Here is a 16,034-nt window from a genome sequence, read left to right on the forward strand (position 1 = left end):
TAGTTTCAAAAGTCAAATTGAAAAAAAAAAATATACAAATAAACCAATTCAAACGTATGGGAACCGTATTCGCGCCCCACTGTTATCCATGTTTTGAAGTGGATGAGATATTTGGATGAATAAAAGAATAAGAGCAAGACCGCGCGGTCAGATGTCGCCACCCAGTGGCAAAAACTTAACATGACAGCTGAAAGCATTTAAATTTGAGGATTTATTTTCATTCATGAGTCACTTTGCACATTCATAATTAAATTGTCATGAGCTGAATAAGTTAGGTTTAAGCTTATTAAGCGCTGCAAACATTCAGGATTCAAGTTCTGAGATTCATTAATTCGCACACTTTGAGACGGCCTCCAGACGTCACTGGCGTCAGCAGGTTACTGACTCAGACGACGACTGATGCTGAACTGAAAAGTTTGGAGTGGACTGTACAACTGTCTTAAGATGATCAGGATTAAAATGTTTCTTCTACAGTTAAGATTTATATAAAAAAAAAACATTCACGTGTAAACAGCTTCACTTGAAGAACCCAGAGGATTTGGTCTGAGGAGCCATCAACATGGCCGCCTGGTTCTTGTGAGTGATGTGGATCTGACCAAACACACAAACAAACGTCACTTAGACGGAGGCGGCTATGAAACAAGTCGGTGATGTGATGTGTTACCGTGCAGGGCGGCTGCATCCACGGCTCGCCGTCGATCTGCATCGGCAACGACTTAGTCGTCCTGACAGAACCGGAGGAGAAAAGGGGAACAACGACAAGGACATTGGCGAATCATTTCCATGACAAAAGTGTTGTGGACCTGCCGACGGCCCCAGGTGGTCAGAGGAGACCCGCCTGGACGTGTTCCTCACCTGATGGTCAGCTGTGAGGTCTTGGCCAGCCGCACCGCACTCTTCAGGCCCGTGTAGATCTGACCCATCTCCATGGCTCCTTCCAACCCGACCACCTCCAGTCGCCGGTCACTGAGATCTGCACAACCAGACATGACCCACAACCCATCAGAGAGGACACGTGTTTACACCAAACAAAGACGAAACTAAAATATGAACAAATACTGGGTGTAACTACAGCTTATTCACGCATCGTAGCAGACTCAAAGTTTGAGATCCACTTTCATCATTTGTGCCTCAGGTTTGAATCCATAACGCTACCCTGGGAGGAGACTTTGAGGGCTTCAGGGTCCACGATCACGTCGGGCTCATCCACACTGGTCTGCCCCCGGGTCTTGGTCTCGCCCCACAGATTGGAGCCACCGTGCATGCTGGGAATGTTGAGCACGGCGATGCCCTCCAGAGAGCCTCCGCTCAGGTCCAGCGGCGTCCCGCAGCACTGTGGACGACACCAGACCAGACCATTCATGCGTCGGTTTACTGACCATCCCTCCAGATTTATGGATGCAAGCCTCATCAAAGGGAACCAGACAGAATTCACGTGCAGCAGACATGACGTCACGCTGCTGCCCCCTGCTGGTGATTGGCGTGACGTGCGAGGCTCACCTCGATGGTCAGACTGTCGCTGAGCCTCTTGCAGGACGCTGAGATGGTTTCTGAAGTGGCGAACTCGAAGTACCAGAGCTTGTTCTTCATCCTGCACACACAGCAGTTAAGCTAGAGGAAGCGGACCCCCCCCTCACCGCCCCACACCCACCTGCTGTTGAACTTCTGCGGGTGCTTCTCCCTCATGGTGTGGAAGCGGTGAGCGATGGAGGCGTCCTGCCGCAGACAGGCATCAGCTAGCACCCGGCTCTCCTCCCAACATCACTGTGTCAAACTCACCACTCCGATGGAGAAGTAGTTGTTGATGATCTCGTAGGGAACCGGGTCACCCTCCTCCTGCTCCCGGTCCTGGATGACCTGCACGCTCCAGCGGTCCATCAGAACCTGAGTTCCGGTCTCGATGTCTCGGAGGATGCGACTCAGATCCTCGCCGTCGTAACCTGGGAGCACAGACGGGGACAGAGCCAATCATCCACCACTCGCTCGGTCCCCCTCCTCCTCCCTCATCCATCACTCCTTCCCACGTCTGACCCAAGTGACCGGACTCACCTCCTCCCCACCGCAGACACCTGGCGAGGTCATTTCCTGTCCCCAGAGGAAGAACGGCCACAGGCGGTCGCACAGGCAGGTTGGCTTTGTCTAAGAGACACAACCAAATAAGAAGACCACCATCTGGGTCCTGGTGCCAGAACCTCTGTTGCTGGGTTCTGACCGATGGCGTCCAGGATCCAGCCCACGGTGCCGTCCCCCCCACAGACCAGAATCCTGAAATCCTTCAGGTCGCGGAAGAAGTTGAGTCTGAAAGACAAAGTCACAGTCACTTCGCCTGGACCCCGTCACCAGCGCACCGGCCCGAAGTGGTCGCACTGACCCGGGTCCGGGCCCGCCGTTGGACAGGTTGTAGACCTGAAGTGGGTTCAGAAGATACTGGAACTTCCGCAGGACTCTGAAAGGGAATGACCCAGATGTGAGGTGCTGATCAGAGCGCCAGGTGATGTTGCAGACTCACCGCTCGCCCTGTTTCCCGCCACTTTTGGGGTTCACGAAGACCAGCAGCGGGTGAGTGTTGGGCACCGGAACGATCTGTGGCCACAGTGCTGATGTCAGCTAAAGGCTACAGTCCATGGAAAGCTTTGACACATGACTGCGGCGATGTCACATAATAAACGTCATAAGATCTTCATCATCCTTTATGAAGAGCTTTTGCTTGTACCTGTAGTTACTACTCAACAGATAAGTCTGGTGGAAGTCAACATTCCAAAGGTCAAGTTTGATGACATGGAGAGAGAGAAAGAGGAAGTGACCTGCAGCACCTGCCCGTCAGGTGTGGTGTTGAGTTCAGTGTCGTCAGGAGAGGCGGAGCAGCCGTTGCTGGAGCGCTCCTGCAGCAGGGGAGCCAGGTCACACGGGGTCACACGGGGTCGCGCTGCACTACAGACAGACGGACTACCTTGATGACGGGGTACACGGCCCAGGGGGGCAGGATGTGGTCCCGCAGCGGCCCGCAGGAACACTCGCTGGGCTCCAGGTCTGCACACTCATCGTGGCACTGCAGGTCACATGACACACAATAGCATGGAAGCCTTTATTAACCTTCCATCCAGTCAGCTCGGGTTGCATCTGCTTCACCAGCAGGGGGCACAATAGCACACACAAACACAGCACTGCAGTACCCCTCCTCACCATGGTGTGGCACCAAACACAGTGCTTCCCAGTCAGGCCCTGGAAGCTCTTGATCTTCTTCTGACACCTGTCGCACTTCCTGGAGTCGCAGTTCCCGCTCACCCAGTCATGTGACGCCACCTGGAACATCACACCTGTGAGAACCAGAGTCGGGCCAGACGGTCGCCACGGCGACGTACCCCGGTCTCTTTCTTTGACTTGACATAGGTTCTGGTGCAGGGCGCCGGGTTCCTGTTGGCGCAGCGACCGTGTACGGTGTACTTACAACCTGGAGAGACGACAGAACTCTGGACTACATGATCTCAGGTGAGAGTGTGTGTGTGTGTGTGAGGGTGGCCACTCAGAGAACCAGCTACGGATGAACCATGCCATGCTGAGCTGGACTCAGCAGGAGTGTGGGGCTGCGTTCAGGGACTCACAGGTGCAGCACAGGCCCTGCTTCCTCAGACCCAGCAGCAAACTCTGACAGACGTTGCAGTAGACAGGCCTATTGAAGTGCTTCATCCTCCAGAGGTGCTGCCCGTCCTTCTGGGTCACCTGGAGCGGGACCAGAAGAGTCTACGTCAGTGGAGCGACCCAGAACACGCCTTCCAACCAGTCACAGCAGATCTGTCCCCGAGCCAGTGGCGGACCCTCGCCGTCACACACCTGCTGGTCTCTGAACACGATGAGCGGCTTCCTTACAGACAACCGCGCTTCAAGGAAAGACTCGGACGCGAGCATGAGTCTGCAGATGTAGTCCGACGATGAAAGCAGTGAGCAACTTTGATCAGGAAAAATTCCCGGGCGGAGGAAAACGTCGAGTCGGGACAATAATGTTTATGTCAACAAAGTGAGCAGTGAGTCAGCAGAAACAGTCGGCCAGCGGGAACAGTGAGTCAGCAGGAACACTGAGTCAAGCTAAGTCGAGTCGCTACAACGGCAGAATAAAGAGAATGTTAGTGAGACAGCATCCGCTAAAAAAAAAAAAAGCTGAGTCAGCACATTTCACAAGTCAGGACGCAACAAGCAGTCCGTCAACATGGCCCGAGAGAAAGTTCTACACGCGCTCGGTACCTTGAGGCCGAGCAGCACCAGCAGGGGAACGTTGTTCATCCCACCCTGGACCCACTCGGGCAGCGACACCGTGCCGCTGCTGTCGGCGTCGATGGCCGTCATCATGTCCTTCAGCACCTGTGGAGCACATGGTTGGACCCGTGGGATGGCTCAGGACCGGAAGGTTCTCCGACTCACCGGCCGCAGCTCGGACACGTCCCAGCCCAGGTAATCGGCGGCGTGCATCATTTGAGCGATGATCCGGTCCACCTCCTGAGGACAGAGCCAGAGTCCAGTACCAGTAGCTGAGGCCCGTCCAACCTTCAGACTTACCGAACTGTCCAGGACGCCGTTGCCATCCCTGTCGTAGAGTCGGAACGCAACTGAAGAGCCAGCCAGAGAGAGCGTCAGTCTCAGGCAGACAGACAACACACTCCATTCACTCTCCTGCCAGCAGGGCGGCGACCACAAAAGCGCCTCCAGAAGCGGGTCTGGGCTCACTCACACTCCAGCTTGTCCCGGGGCTGACCGTCCTCCAGGAGAGAGAAGTAACACGACACATCCTTCAGAAACACCTCCTCTGCAGGGGAGACACAAGTCAGGCCGGGGCCCCGAGGCGCAGCGCGTGAGCGGAGCTTACTGCAGCCGTCGGCCTGCGTCTCCTCAGAGTTCTGGAAGGATTGGAAGAGTCTCTGGCAGAGGTCCTGAGGGAAGTCATCCACTTCCAGGTATGTCTTCAGGAAGAGTCGGAAACCCTCTTCATTGATGCGCTGGAAGACAGAGTGAGGAGGTGGAGGGTGGGGGGGTCGGGGGGGCGTCAGAGTGACCCTGTGGCACAGATGCTCCCGAGGGTGTGGCGAGTGTCGGGGAGTCTCACCTCTCCGTGACGGTGTTTGGCCAGACGACCGTCAGCATCGAACTCCCTCAACACGTCTTTGACCTTCAGACTGCAGTCTGGAGAGAGAGGAGCTTTTTAACCGCCTCCTCACAGCAAAAACACAAAGCTAGTGAAGACAAACAGGCTGTGTGATGGGAAACGTGGTGGAGCCGGAGACGCCGGGGCCTCCAGAAGCCAGAACAACAGAAAACAAATGTGTCTGATTTCAGCCCACTCCACGCTGACGTCTGTGTTTTTCCTAAAATTTGACTGAATGTGAAAAAAAGCCTGCGCAGACGTGAGCAGTAAACAAGTGCGAGCCAGTGTGTGGGTGCGAGCCGCTCCACTAACAGTCGGTGTACTGCTGGAGCTGGATGAAGTCGACCGGGTTCAGCTCCTTCACCTCCGGCTCTGCGTGGGCGGCCATGTTGGGTTGCGGCTGCAGAGAGACAGAAGATGGTGCAGTCAGCAAAGCCAGAGATCTTCCTCTCCTTCCTGTCGTGACTCTCACACTCGCTCTAAATTTAATGTCACGTCTGAGCACCAACACGTCCCCTCTCCAGCTGAATACATTTACATGTCATCACAGCCCACGCCTGACTCACACACACCATGTGGTGGAACACCAAACTGGACTTCTGACGGGGAAGCGCCGCCGTCTGGAACGGACCTCGACCTGAGAGCTTGAAACAGTTGTCGCTCTGAGGGGGGTCAACAGGTCCCAGGCCACGGGCCTGAGCTCCAAGAGGTCTGAGGTCCGGGCGGACTCATCGAGATCAAGAAAGCAACCTGCCCAGACACAAGGTCAAACGAAGGGCAGACATAATCCCACACCATCTTGCCAGCAGTGTGTGATTTTGCAGTTCAGTTGGCCTGACACCAAACACACAGCGGCAAAAGTTGACAGTTACGTGACATCTCGCTGAATCGCTCCGTACCTTCTCAGCTTCCTGGGTTTAGATGGGACACTCGCCATAATGATTCATTGGACTTTATGGAGAGTAATGTACAGTACATTTAGTGAGGACTGTCATTGACATAACCCTTTCCCCAACCTCAACCTTTACTCTTCATCAAACTAAAACCCAACTGTGATAACCGAGCTATTTTGTAGTTTTAACCCTCGAAATGACGCGCAACAGAGTGAGGACCTGCCAGAACGTCCTCACTCTGTTGGGTAAAAGACAGAAGTACACACACGTGTATGATCACTAGAATAGTTAGCAGTATGACAAGAGAGTGCAGCATGTGCTCGGAGGCGTCCCTGAAAGCTTGGGACGCCCCCTGGTCAACAGGCTCCTTCATTATTGATGAGTCAGCGTTTGTCTCTCACTAATGGAAATCACATCACACTCTTTTCAAACTTCACCACTGAGAGTTTCCTGCTCTCTGACATTTCACATCCGGCCCTCCGCGCCGGCTGCCTGAGACTGAGGCGGGCCAACAGTCAGAAGCCTCCCGGGCCCCGGGCAGCGGCGTCTGCACCATCAAGCTCTGAGTGCTCCTGCAGGACCCTCCGTAATGTGAGCCTGGCTTCCTCATTAGACCTGATCTCATTTGCTAACAGGGAGACTCGCAGCACTTTAGATGTTTGTTTCCATCTGGACAACACAAACATGTCACTAATGGAGGAAAGACGCAGTCACGTGACTCGCACCGCCGCAGCCTCAGTTCCAGGAGTCTGTGCACCTGATGAGAGAGGGGTCAAAGGTCATGCGACCCACCCTGGCCTCAACGGAGGCATGAAACTGTTTTTTTCTGGACGGATGTGGACTCTTGTTGATACACAGTTTGTACATACGTCTATCTTTGTGAGAACCTGTCTGAGTTTTTCATCAACAGAGTGAGGACATTTTGGCCGGTCCTCACTTTGTCAAGCCTCATTTCGAGGGTTAAAACAAAATAGCTTGGGGATTTTAATTGGGTTTTAGTTTGGTTAAGTGTAAAGGTTAAGTTTAGCCATTTGTTTTAGATGGTTAGGTTCAGGGTGAGAGGCTGGGGAAAGCATTATGTCAATGTATGTCAATGATAGTCCTCACTCAGATAGAAAGACAAACGTGTGTGTGTGTGCGTGGAGTTGCTATGGAAAGTGTCTCCCTTCTTCCTGTCCTCTCTGTTCTGTGACTAACAGCGAGAGAAAAGCGAGCGTCTCTAGACTCCGCCCCATCCTCCCACCCGTGACCCTTTCTGGCCTTCAAAATAAAACCACACGCAGATGACTCAGACGGCGGGGGGGGGGGGCCAGGGTAACACTCCGGGACTATAAATGGACTGTTTGCTCACAGCGAGTGTTGACTTGTGGTGGAAATACCAAACTTCTCTGTGTTGCCATGGAGACGCAGGCGAGCCCCCGACTGAGAGTTTCCCTGCCGCAGTTTCTCTGAGCAGCCTGCTCTCCCACAAATCCAGATCGCACCTCTGCGTCACTTCCTGTCCTGGCTCGCCCCACCGTATCCCCAGCGACCATGAAGGCAACTCAACTCTGAGCCTCGGGTCGATGAAGAAAAACACCTCAGCCTGCTGCCTTGTTCACTCGTGTTTCCACTGATCTGATGCCTTTTAGCTCAGCTCAATAGTTAGTCCGCCTCTCATTCTCAACACCACCTTTTATTACGTGGTCAACAACACACCCGTACAGGTGCACAAACACACACAGTGCTGCGATAACACGAGGTGAACGCTCACACAGCAACACACCCTGTCACACACACTCTACAATAACAACATTTAAATCGATAGCTCACGGACATGTCAACATACACAGTCACACAACTTTAAAATGAAGGTATTTTGGTGCACAGACACGCACACGCTTGCCAGCGTCGTGTGTGAGCGTCGCGACTGGTGTTATCTGTCATGTACAGAAGTGCAGTCTGAAGTGAGCAAACGCGTGGAAGAAGCATTGCACTCACACCATGATTCAGTGTGTTCTGAGAAGTGAAGGGGAGGTGTTCTCCTCAGCGAGAAACGTCAGAAGCTGAGACGCCAATGTGACTTATGTAAGCTGCAAGTGTGACACGCACGCACACACACACAACAAACCTGCAGAGACTTGTGCAGGCGTCGCACACAAGCCAAAGAGTTGAAAAAAGTGGCGTTTCTAGCGAAGAAAGCCGGTGTGGTTTGGAGGGAACACCCTGAGAAATGTGACATGAGGTTACAAACTAGTTGTTCACTGAGAACAACAGCAGAGAAGGCCAGTCCACGTGCATCTGCTGAAGATACCAGGTCACAGGGGCTCTCCAGCCTGTCAGTGCAAGTCATACTTTGGTGTGGAGGGCCAGGACTCGCTGGAACAACGAGGCCAAGAGCGCGGACCAGTCATGACATCATCATTCCTGTGAGCAGAACTAGGAAGCCTCGCTCCGTCCATGACACACTTCAGTTAATAGTTTGCCTTAAGGCAGCAAAGGATGTTAAAAATTCCCATATGGGAAACGCCCCATATTTCAGTGGAACACTTCCCGCCTTGAGGAGCAACATGGCAAGCAAGTGTGCCACGACCAGCTGCTCCTCAGAGGCAAGCCAGCGGCTGCGAGGTGTGAACAGAGATGTTGACCTGGACAAACATAAACAGCTCGCTCTGTTTCAACAAACAAAGCACACCAGCGGCCACAAGAGAAAAACACCGAGCCGGAGTAAACAACCGCTTTAGCTCGAGGCTCCAGGTGAAGGAAGGCAGTTGGAGACACTTGTGTCTTCATGAGTGCGGTCATCCTGAGCCACTGTCAGGTGAAGGTGCTCCACAGGTGCACGTGGACACAACTGTTTACCCACAGAGTTCAGTCGAGTTCCGACAGTCACGATGGGGAAACTCATGAACTCAGCATTGATTGATTGGCAAACTGTAGCCTGTAACAATGAAGACACATCAGAGCGGACGGACGGATGGATGGATGGATGGACGGATGAAGTGTGAGGGATGGTGCACAGAAGCAAGGAATCAAAGGGTGGATGGAAATGACTGTAATGGAGGGGTGAATAATGAATGAACAGACGGAGGGATGAGTGTAATGACGGGAGGGTGTCCGGAAAAATGACAGGGTCGATGATGGATTGTGAATGGATGAATGGTGACGTGAAAACATGTCAGAAGAACAGAGGGATTGCTGATGAATGGATGATGACACATAGCGGTGGTGATGGATGGATGATGTAGGAGCTTGGGACAGTAGGTAAAGGATGAATGGATTATGGTGTATATGAAAAATGAACAGAAGACAAGGGGATGAAAAGATGAAGACAATATCAATGAATGGATGAATAGACGCATGCATGTAAGAGGATGTGAATGGATGAAACTGAGGGGGATGGAGACGGCAGAATGAAAGGGTGATGCGCACGGTCGGACGTGGGTGGAATGCAAGAGAACATGAAGGTGCTGAATGGTGGATGACAGATGAAGAGAGGAGAGGACGACGGTGAATGGATGATGGTGGAGAGTGACTCCGACTTAAGGTGATGAGATCAAACAGGAAGTGAATGAAAATTGAGGAACTGGTATTTGAAGAAGTGATGGACTCCTCATGTCTCACTTCACACCAACAACTGACAACTTTGTTCATTTGTGTGGCGGAACACAAAGACGATTGCCAAGCAACCAGTCATCCATCATATTTATTCAACAATAAGGTGTTTTATGATAATTGAGTACGGCAATATTATTGACTATTCATCCAAAACTCATTGTTCAGCAGTTCATTTATCAAAGTGGCAGATGCAGCCAGTTTTTGTTGCTTCGTGGACAAACCAACAAAATTCTTTGGTATTTTAATTCAAATATTTCAGACGGAGATCCTGATATTAATATATGGGGTTAAATTGCAAATAAAATAAATAAAAATAATGTAAAATACAATATTTTAAAAAAATAATTTAGATTTAATATCATATTTGGCTTCTTTTTATTTTAAAAACCAGATCCACAAACGGACGTGAATTCTCATATTTGTCCAGAAGATGACGTATGAATGTCGTTTCTGCATTGATCTTTGGTGCCTTTGAAGACTGAATAATTGATGATCGTGTTATTGAGCCTCATATAGATAATTATTGTGTCATAAACGACGCCTCTCATCTTAACTGCGAACACTAGGACACAAATCATGGAGCCATTGTTGCAGCAGGTCCGATGGTTCGAGGCTCCCTGCCCCGGCACCACCTGCTGATAAAAGTCAGGAATCAGTTCGGACCCTGAACCCGAACCTTTTACGACCCACGGAGTTCCCTCACATTCCCAGGTTCCAGCCTGAAATAGACCGCAGGGCCAGGACCTCCAGCGGCAGAGTTTGGACCAGAACCACGAGAGGCGGAACCGCAAGTGCGCACCCGGACTGTCATGTTTGTGGTCAGATGAAGCTCGGGTTCGGACTCGGTTCTGACTACTGAGAAGTGGACGTCGCAGGGTTCCTACCTTCGTCGTGCTGGTTCCGTCGCTGCGCTGGTCCCCGCGGTCTGCACGTGATGTTCGCCAGCCGGTTCTGATTCGGGTCCGAGCCCTGCAGCTGAAGGAGCCCGTGAAGTTGGACCGTAAGAAGACTGAGGCAGAGTAGTGCGGGTCTGCAGCTGCTGGTCCCGCCCCGGTGGCTCAACTGCGCCCTCCAGTGGTGCGAGCGTCACAACAGGACCGCAGCTCGAGAGACGGGAGGAGGGCGACACCCCTCCCCAAGTGGAGGGAGTGAAAGTTGAGCTTTAGAAACAGCATTTTTCTGCTCAAGATCATCTAAAAATGGAGCAAATAACTGGAGCGACGTCATAAGACGAAAGGGATTGATTAAAAATCGAAGGAGAGAAATACACTGACACGATTTCTGATGAATAATTTACAGAGTAAATCCATTTCCTTTGGGCTCCACGTGAGGGAAAAACGTCATTACATAGATTCAGAAATGGATTTCAGCCGGGACCTGGTCCCAGCTGACTGGGCTGGGCCTCCACTCGCTCTCAGAACGTCCTGGGTGCTGCGCGCAAAAAGCTCCTGGACTGAGTGAACCACATGACTCCGACATGAATCCCACATTCCACACGCCACAATGGTCCGGGATTAGACCCAACAAAGCCCACCGGCACCACCGGCGGGCTCAGATCCAACAGGCAGGATTAGACCCAACAAAGCAGACTGGCACCAAATCCAGAAAGAGAGACACTTCCTGTTTGAAATGGTCGTCTGGACCTGCTTGTGAGCAACACTGCAGAGTGTGAAGCTCACACAGAAATGTTTAGAATGGACCCCCCAAAAGACTGCTTCACTGGCAGCTACAAATAATTGTTCAAAGGTAAACACTTAAAAACCCTCTGCTGCCATCAAGCGGTGAAAACTACAACTGGACCCACTCCCTCGTCCAAAGTTCATGGCCGCCTGCTGACTTGGCACTCTACAGCAACCATATCAAGGGGAGGGCGAATCTCAGAACTCTGAGTCACATACTGACAGCTGCGCTCCAAGTTCCATCAGCCTCAGACCTGGAGGTGCTGGTCCTTGTCCAGAACCTTGCTCATGACAACCAGGAGACATCAGTGGTGGTGAGCGACCTGAGCAAAACAAGTCCAGTCACTGGTCTCACAAAATGCTCCCAACATTTAGAACGTTGAATGTGAAGAGGCAAGGACGTGCCATGCAGCTTACTAGTCAGACTCCATGCTCGTCCTCCTCCTTCCTCACACCCTGCTTCTGGAAGGGAGAGTTACATTTGGAGAGAATCTTGCACCACATGAGAATCATCTCCCATCAGGAGCTCTTTTCACACATACCAATCCAAGATGGCAACCGCTCACCCAACAGGTCGGGACGCTCCTCCCGCGTCATCAGCCAGAGTGTGTGTTTGACATTTTATTACTTCCTGTCTGTACGACACAAACATTTTCGGACACAACGAAACCGAGCGGGAGAAAAACGGCTCACGTTTACGCTCTTTAAAAGCCACTCATCCGTCAGATAAGTCCACAACACAGATTATTTACAAGCAAGAAGATGAACAACAAAACACTGCAGCGGCGGCTGAGAACACAGCGAGACACAAATCCAACCGTGGCTGTAAAAAAAAGGCAACGGAATAAATAAAAATGGCACAGACGGTTGTAGAGTGGAAAAGAACGCCAGGAGATGAATAGAATCCTTTCTATTTACAATCCTTTGTACAGCTAAGCAACACGCGGCTCAAACAATCTGGTGTGTGTTTTCTTTCTTTAAGGCAAAGATCGGCACCGAAATTCTCAGCAAGCCTGTTAGAATCATGTAGCGCGACTGGACCGGCTCTTCTAAGGTCCCAGTTCCTGTCGGGAGCCGGAAAGCTAGTGTTTCTCCTGTCCAGGCCCGGAGGTTGGGGTGGACATTTCAATAAACATTTCACCGATACTATGATTTCCTCGCTTCAAAAAAATATCTTCTTATCTTGGAGTCTCTCGTGATCATAAAATCCAGAAGACTTTCAAGACTCCCCAGTCCAGACCCTCGACAGCCCTCCTGCCCGCCCAGACCACGGTAGCTGCAAGCACGAGTTAGCTGGAGTCCCGCTCAGGTCAGACTCTCCAGCTGTCAGTCATGTAGGGCATCGGAACATCTGCGGCTGTGGAGGTGTGGTCACAGAGGCTCTTCCAGCCAGTCAGTCACTCACTCAGTCATGTGGCTGCAGGACCTCCAGCCTCTGTCAGTCATGTGGTTATAGAATCTCCTCCACGCCGTGGGCAAAGATCATGACCAGGCCCGGCTCCAGGATCATGTCCTCGCCCATGTGCTGGTTCTCGCAGGCCATCACCACCACCGCCTGCTTGCCGGGGATGCGTTTGGCCACGTAGTTCTCGTAGTAGCGGCGGTTCATCTGTCGAGTCTCCAGCGTGGCCAGTCCCTGCGGCCAGTTCCTCTCGTGGGCGTTCTCGATCAGGTCGTTGACGATCGACAGAGGGCAGCCGCTGTCAATCAACGAGCGCTTGATGACGGCCTGGAGCACGGCGTCCGGTGTGGAGATCATGCCGCCCCAGCGTGTGACCCGTGCGGGCTGCATGGAGTTCACCCACCTAAGAACAAAAGGAGAGAGTCAGCAATATCTCAATGGTTCAGCAATTCTATTCTTGTTCGACAAGGTTCTGAATGTTGACGTGAACGTTTATTCCAGGTAGTGCAGTGTCCTAAAACAACCACCAGATGGCGTCCTATTATAAATATCGATTAAACAGGAGATGGCAGCCATGTTTACCGCAGGTTTTATTGACACTTGGTGCGACTCCCTTGGTCGTGTGATGACACTGAAGAACACACGTAAACCAGGAGGAAGGTTTACTTTTATGACTGCACATCAAAGTAGATCAGGGAACATTATATCCGTTAATAAACATATTGACTCACTCAAGAATCTCGTTGTACTCTATACTCTCTTCCAGGTTCTGCAGGTTGGGGTTTGCACTCCGGATGGCTCTCATGTAGGCCTTCAGCAGCTGGATGTCCCGTTTCTGTGGGTGGAGCCACATTTCCAGTCAGTTCCTTTTTCATGAAAACGCTACGCTGCAGTGTGAGGAGAAGTGAGGGACGGAAGGTTCTGACCTGCTCTCCCAGCTGGTGCTTGTGTTCAGCCACCGTCTTCTCCAGGTCACTGATCTTCGTCTGCTGCTGCTGGACCACGCCTCGCAGGTGTTTGATACAGTTGTGGTTCGGGAGCTCATCCTTCGGCATCTCCAGTCTGAGGACGGGGTGGGAGAACAAGAGCGTAAGGAGATGGTTGAAGAGGGTGGGGAACAATGGAAAGAAAGAGAAGCAAATGGGGACCTTGGAGAGGATGAGGAGAGAAAGCATCGAGTGAGGAGGCGACAAAGAGAGATGCACAAGCAAGAAAATGGCGAGATAGTGGAGAGAAACCAAGGAGGGAAAGGTAAGGAGAAAAAGTGTGAGAGGCAAGATGAGTCAGAGAAAGGAAGGGTGGTAGTGAAAATGAGTCGCTGAGCGAGGGATGGGAGTGACCTGAGAGATTCCAATATACCACATACAGATGAGAAGAGTAAAGCCCTGAAGAGAGATCAGCGGAGGATGGGAGTCGAGAGGAAAAAAAGGTGAAGACTGACCCGCAGCCGTCCTCACACTGGACAGGCCGTTTGGGGTTGTGTTCACAGTCCTTGAGGTGCGACTGCAGCTGGTCCAGTCTCAGAGTGGCCGTGCAGCCGAAGCCAGCGTTGTCACAGTTGATCTGCAGCTTGGACAGCATGTTCCGCATGATGCGGGGCACCGGCCGCAGGTGGGCCAGGGTCACCACGGACCGGTCCACCGGGCAGATCTGCTGCTGTGCAAACCACTGTGTGATGCAGGCATTGCAGAAGGCGTGCTCACAGTGCGGCGCCTGACCGCGAGAGAGAGGAGAACGTCAGTGGCAGCTGAATCCACAAAGACGGACGCAGCAGAACCCAAACTCACCTGCACCGGTTCTTCCAGAACGCCACTACATATTGGACACAGTAGGTCTTCGTCCACCTCCCCCTGGAACCTGGTCACGTCGTACCCCATGGTACATTACTGGGACCGGCGCCTCCTGAGAGACACACACACACACACTCACTCTCTAAAACACCTGGACCGAGTGCCAGCATGACACTACCTCACTCCCAAACTGCTGCAGCTGCTTCCATCCAGCTGGGAATGTTTACATCCGCCTGTCAGAAGGAAGACACACAGGGAGCCTCTGAAAGTCAAATACCAAACGTGAATAACACATCCATTGTGAGTTGAAGCCAAAAACACAAGGAGGAGGATCCAAAAGGGGCAACCCCCTGGTGGGGTTAGTTCCCAATCCACAGCGTCATGTTGAGCACCACTGGCGAGACAAGGACAGGGTTTGTGACTCGACCTCGTCCCTCAGGATGAATGGGGAAGTGGGTACCGACTGAAGGCGGTGAAAACAGTTATGTCTGCACAAGGGGCGAGCACGAAACACGATTATCAGGACTATTGTCAGTGCAGAGTAACTATGGACCGGACGCATATTTACTGGTACCCAAGACGCACAGATTCGGGTCGACCGTCGGACGACGCCGGTGGAGTGACCTAGTTCCTGCGGCGGCAGCTCACACCGGTCTCGGGCGATTCACATCTTACATGTCTCCAAACAAGCAGCAGTCAACTGCGTAGGTGGCACTCAGTGACATCTCACTGTCGAAACCAATCCAGCCAGCGCCACCATTCGACATTCGAAGAGAAAAGACTCGCTGTGCGGACCGAGAAAATAAAATGACTCATCGACCAATAAACATGCTACAGGCTAGCTGCTTTGGTCGGGATGCTAGCGGTGGAGCTAACAGGACACACTCACAAACTACACGGCTGTTTGGTCGGGCATTCGGTCTCAGTGGCGCAAAACGGCGTGACACCGCGAGGAACTCACCGAAACTTGCGGGGAATCCCGAACTCGCATCTATTTCACTCAACTTCGAGGCGTATGGCTGCAGGAGCGCGAGCTAGGTTTTGTGGTACATCTCCCTCCGCTCCCTCTCGCGGCTGCGTCTCGAGTTGTGACGTCATGACGTAAATCAGGACCTCATTCCGATACAGAATAGTCAGTGATCTTGATCTTAGAAGTTGAAGCGGAGAAAGTCGTTTTTCGTAGTGCAACATTGTGACGGAAACAACTACTTGTGTTTACCTACTGCCACTACTACTTCATTTATTCATATGTAAATATACACACATGCACTTCCATGTATATTTCTTTTCTATATATTTTAATAAAAAAAAAAATCTATTTTATTAATCTCAATTAATCGCAGTTTAATGGTAAAAGAATATTTGCCACAGGAAGCCACATTTTTTTGGTATATTACTGAATCAAATGATGGACCCATACATACATTTATATACAACATACAACAAAATATTGTTTATTTTGCATCAGTTTGACAATAGCACAATAAATCACGATGGTGGCTATGTTCAGGTTTTTATATCACCTTATTTAAACTAAAG

At 51.6% G+C, this 16,034-nt stretch overlaps 2 protein-coding genes across 4 annotated transcripts; both read right to left on the reverse strand.

Moving 5' to 3' along the window:
* Positions 1-203: 203 nt before the first annotated feature.
* dgkaa (diacylglycerol kinase, alpha a) lies at positions 204-10,646 on the reverse strand. Of its 2 annotated transcripts, XM_053849410.1 has the most exons (24): positions 10,509-10,646; positions 5,447-5,534; positions 5,096-5,172; positions 4,859-4,988; positions 4,724-4,798; positions 4,552-4,601; positions 4,417-4,491; positions 4,240-4,356; positions 3,603-3,720; positions 3,363-3,451; positions 3,184-3,303; positions 2,951-3,049; positions 2,805-2,882; positions 2,510-2,583; positions 2,372-2,446; positions 2,213-2,298; positions 2,050-2,139; positions 1,780-1,940; positions 1,652-1,716; positions 1,501-1,591; positions 1,156-1,333; positions 856-973; positions 665-725; positions 204-591 (listed from the first exon to the last, which is right to left on the reverse strand). In XM_053849410.1, the coding sequence occupies exons 2-24, from the start codon at positions 5,520-5,522 to the stop codon at positions 517-519; spliced, it is 2,178 nt and encodes a 725-aa protein (XP_053705385.1). In that variant the 5' UTR covers positions 5,523-5,534; positions 10,509-10,646; the 3' UTR covers positions 204-516. The 2 variants fall into 2 exon arrangements, with proteins under 2 accessions (XP_053705385.1, XP_053705384.1); XM_053849409.1 differs by having other exon boundaries at positions 4,724-4,988.
* Positions 10,647-12,751: 2,105 nt separating this feature from the next.
* Positions 12,752-15,568, reverse strand: rnf41 (ring finger protein 41). Of its 2 annotated transcripts, none has more exons than XM_053849411.1 (7): positions 15,457-15,568; positions 14,674-14,728; positions 14,493-14,607; positions 14,147-14,418; positions 13,632-13,767; positions 13,437-13,540; positions 12,752-13,108 (listed from the first exon to the last, which is right to left on the reverse strand). In XM_053849411.1, exons 3-7 carry the CDS (start codon positions 14,580-14,582, stop codon positions 12,754-12,756), a joined length of 957 nt encoding a protein of 318 aa, XP_053705386.1. In that variant the 5' UTR covers positions 14,583-14,607; positions 14,674-14,728; positions 15,457-15,568; the 3' UTR covers positions 12,752-12,753. The 2 variants fall into 2 exon arrangements, with proteins under 2 accessions (XP_053705386.1, XP_053705387.1); XM_053849412.1 differs by having other exon boundaries at positions 14,674-14,757; positions 15,457-15,563.
* Between the last annotated feature and the right edge of the window lie 466 nt (positions 15,569-16,034).

The sequence above is a fragment of the Synchiropus splendidus genome, chromosome 18 (genome assembly GCF_027744825.2).
Source record: "Synchiropus splendidus isolate RoL2022-P1 chromosome 18, RoL_Sspl_1.0, whole genome shotgun sequence".
NCBI classification, from domain to species: Eukaryota; Metazoa; Chordata; class Actinopteri; order Syngnathiformes; family Callionymidae; genus Synchiropus; species Synchiropus splendidus.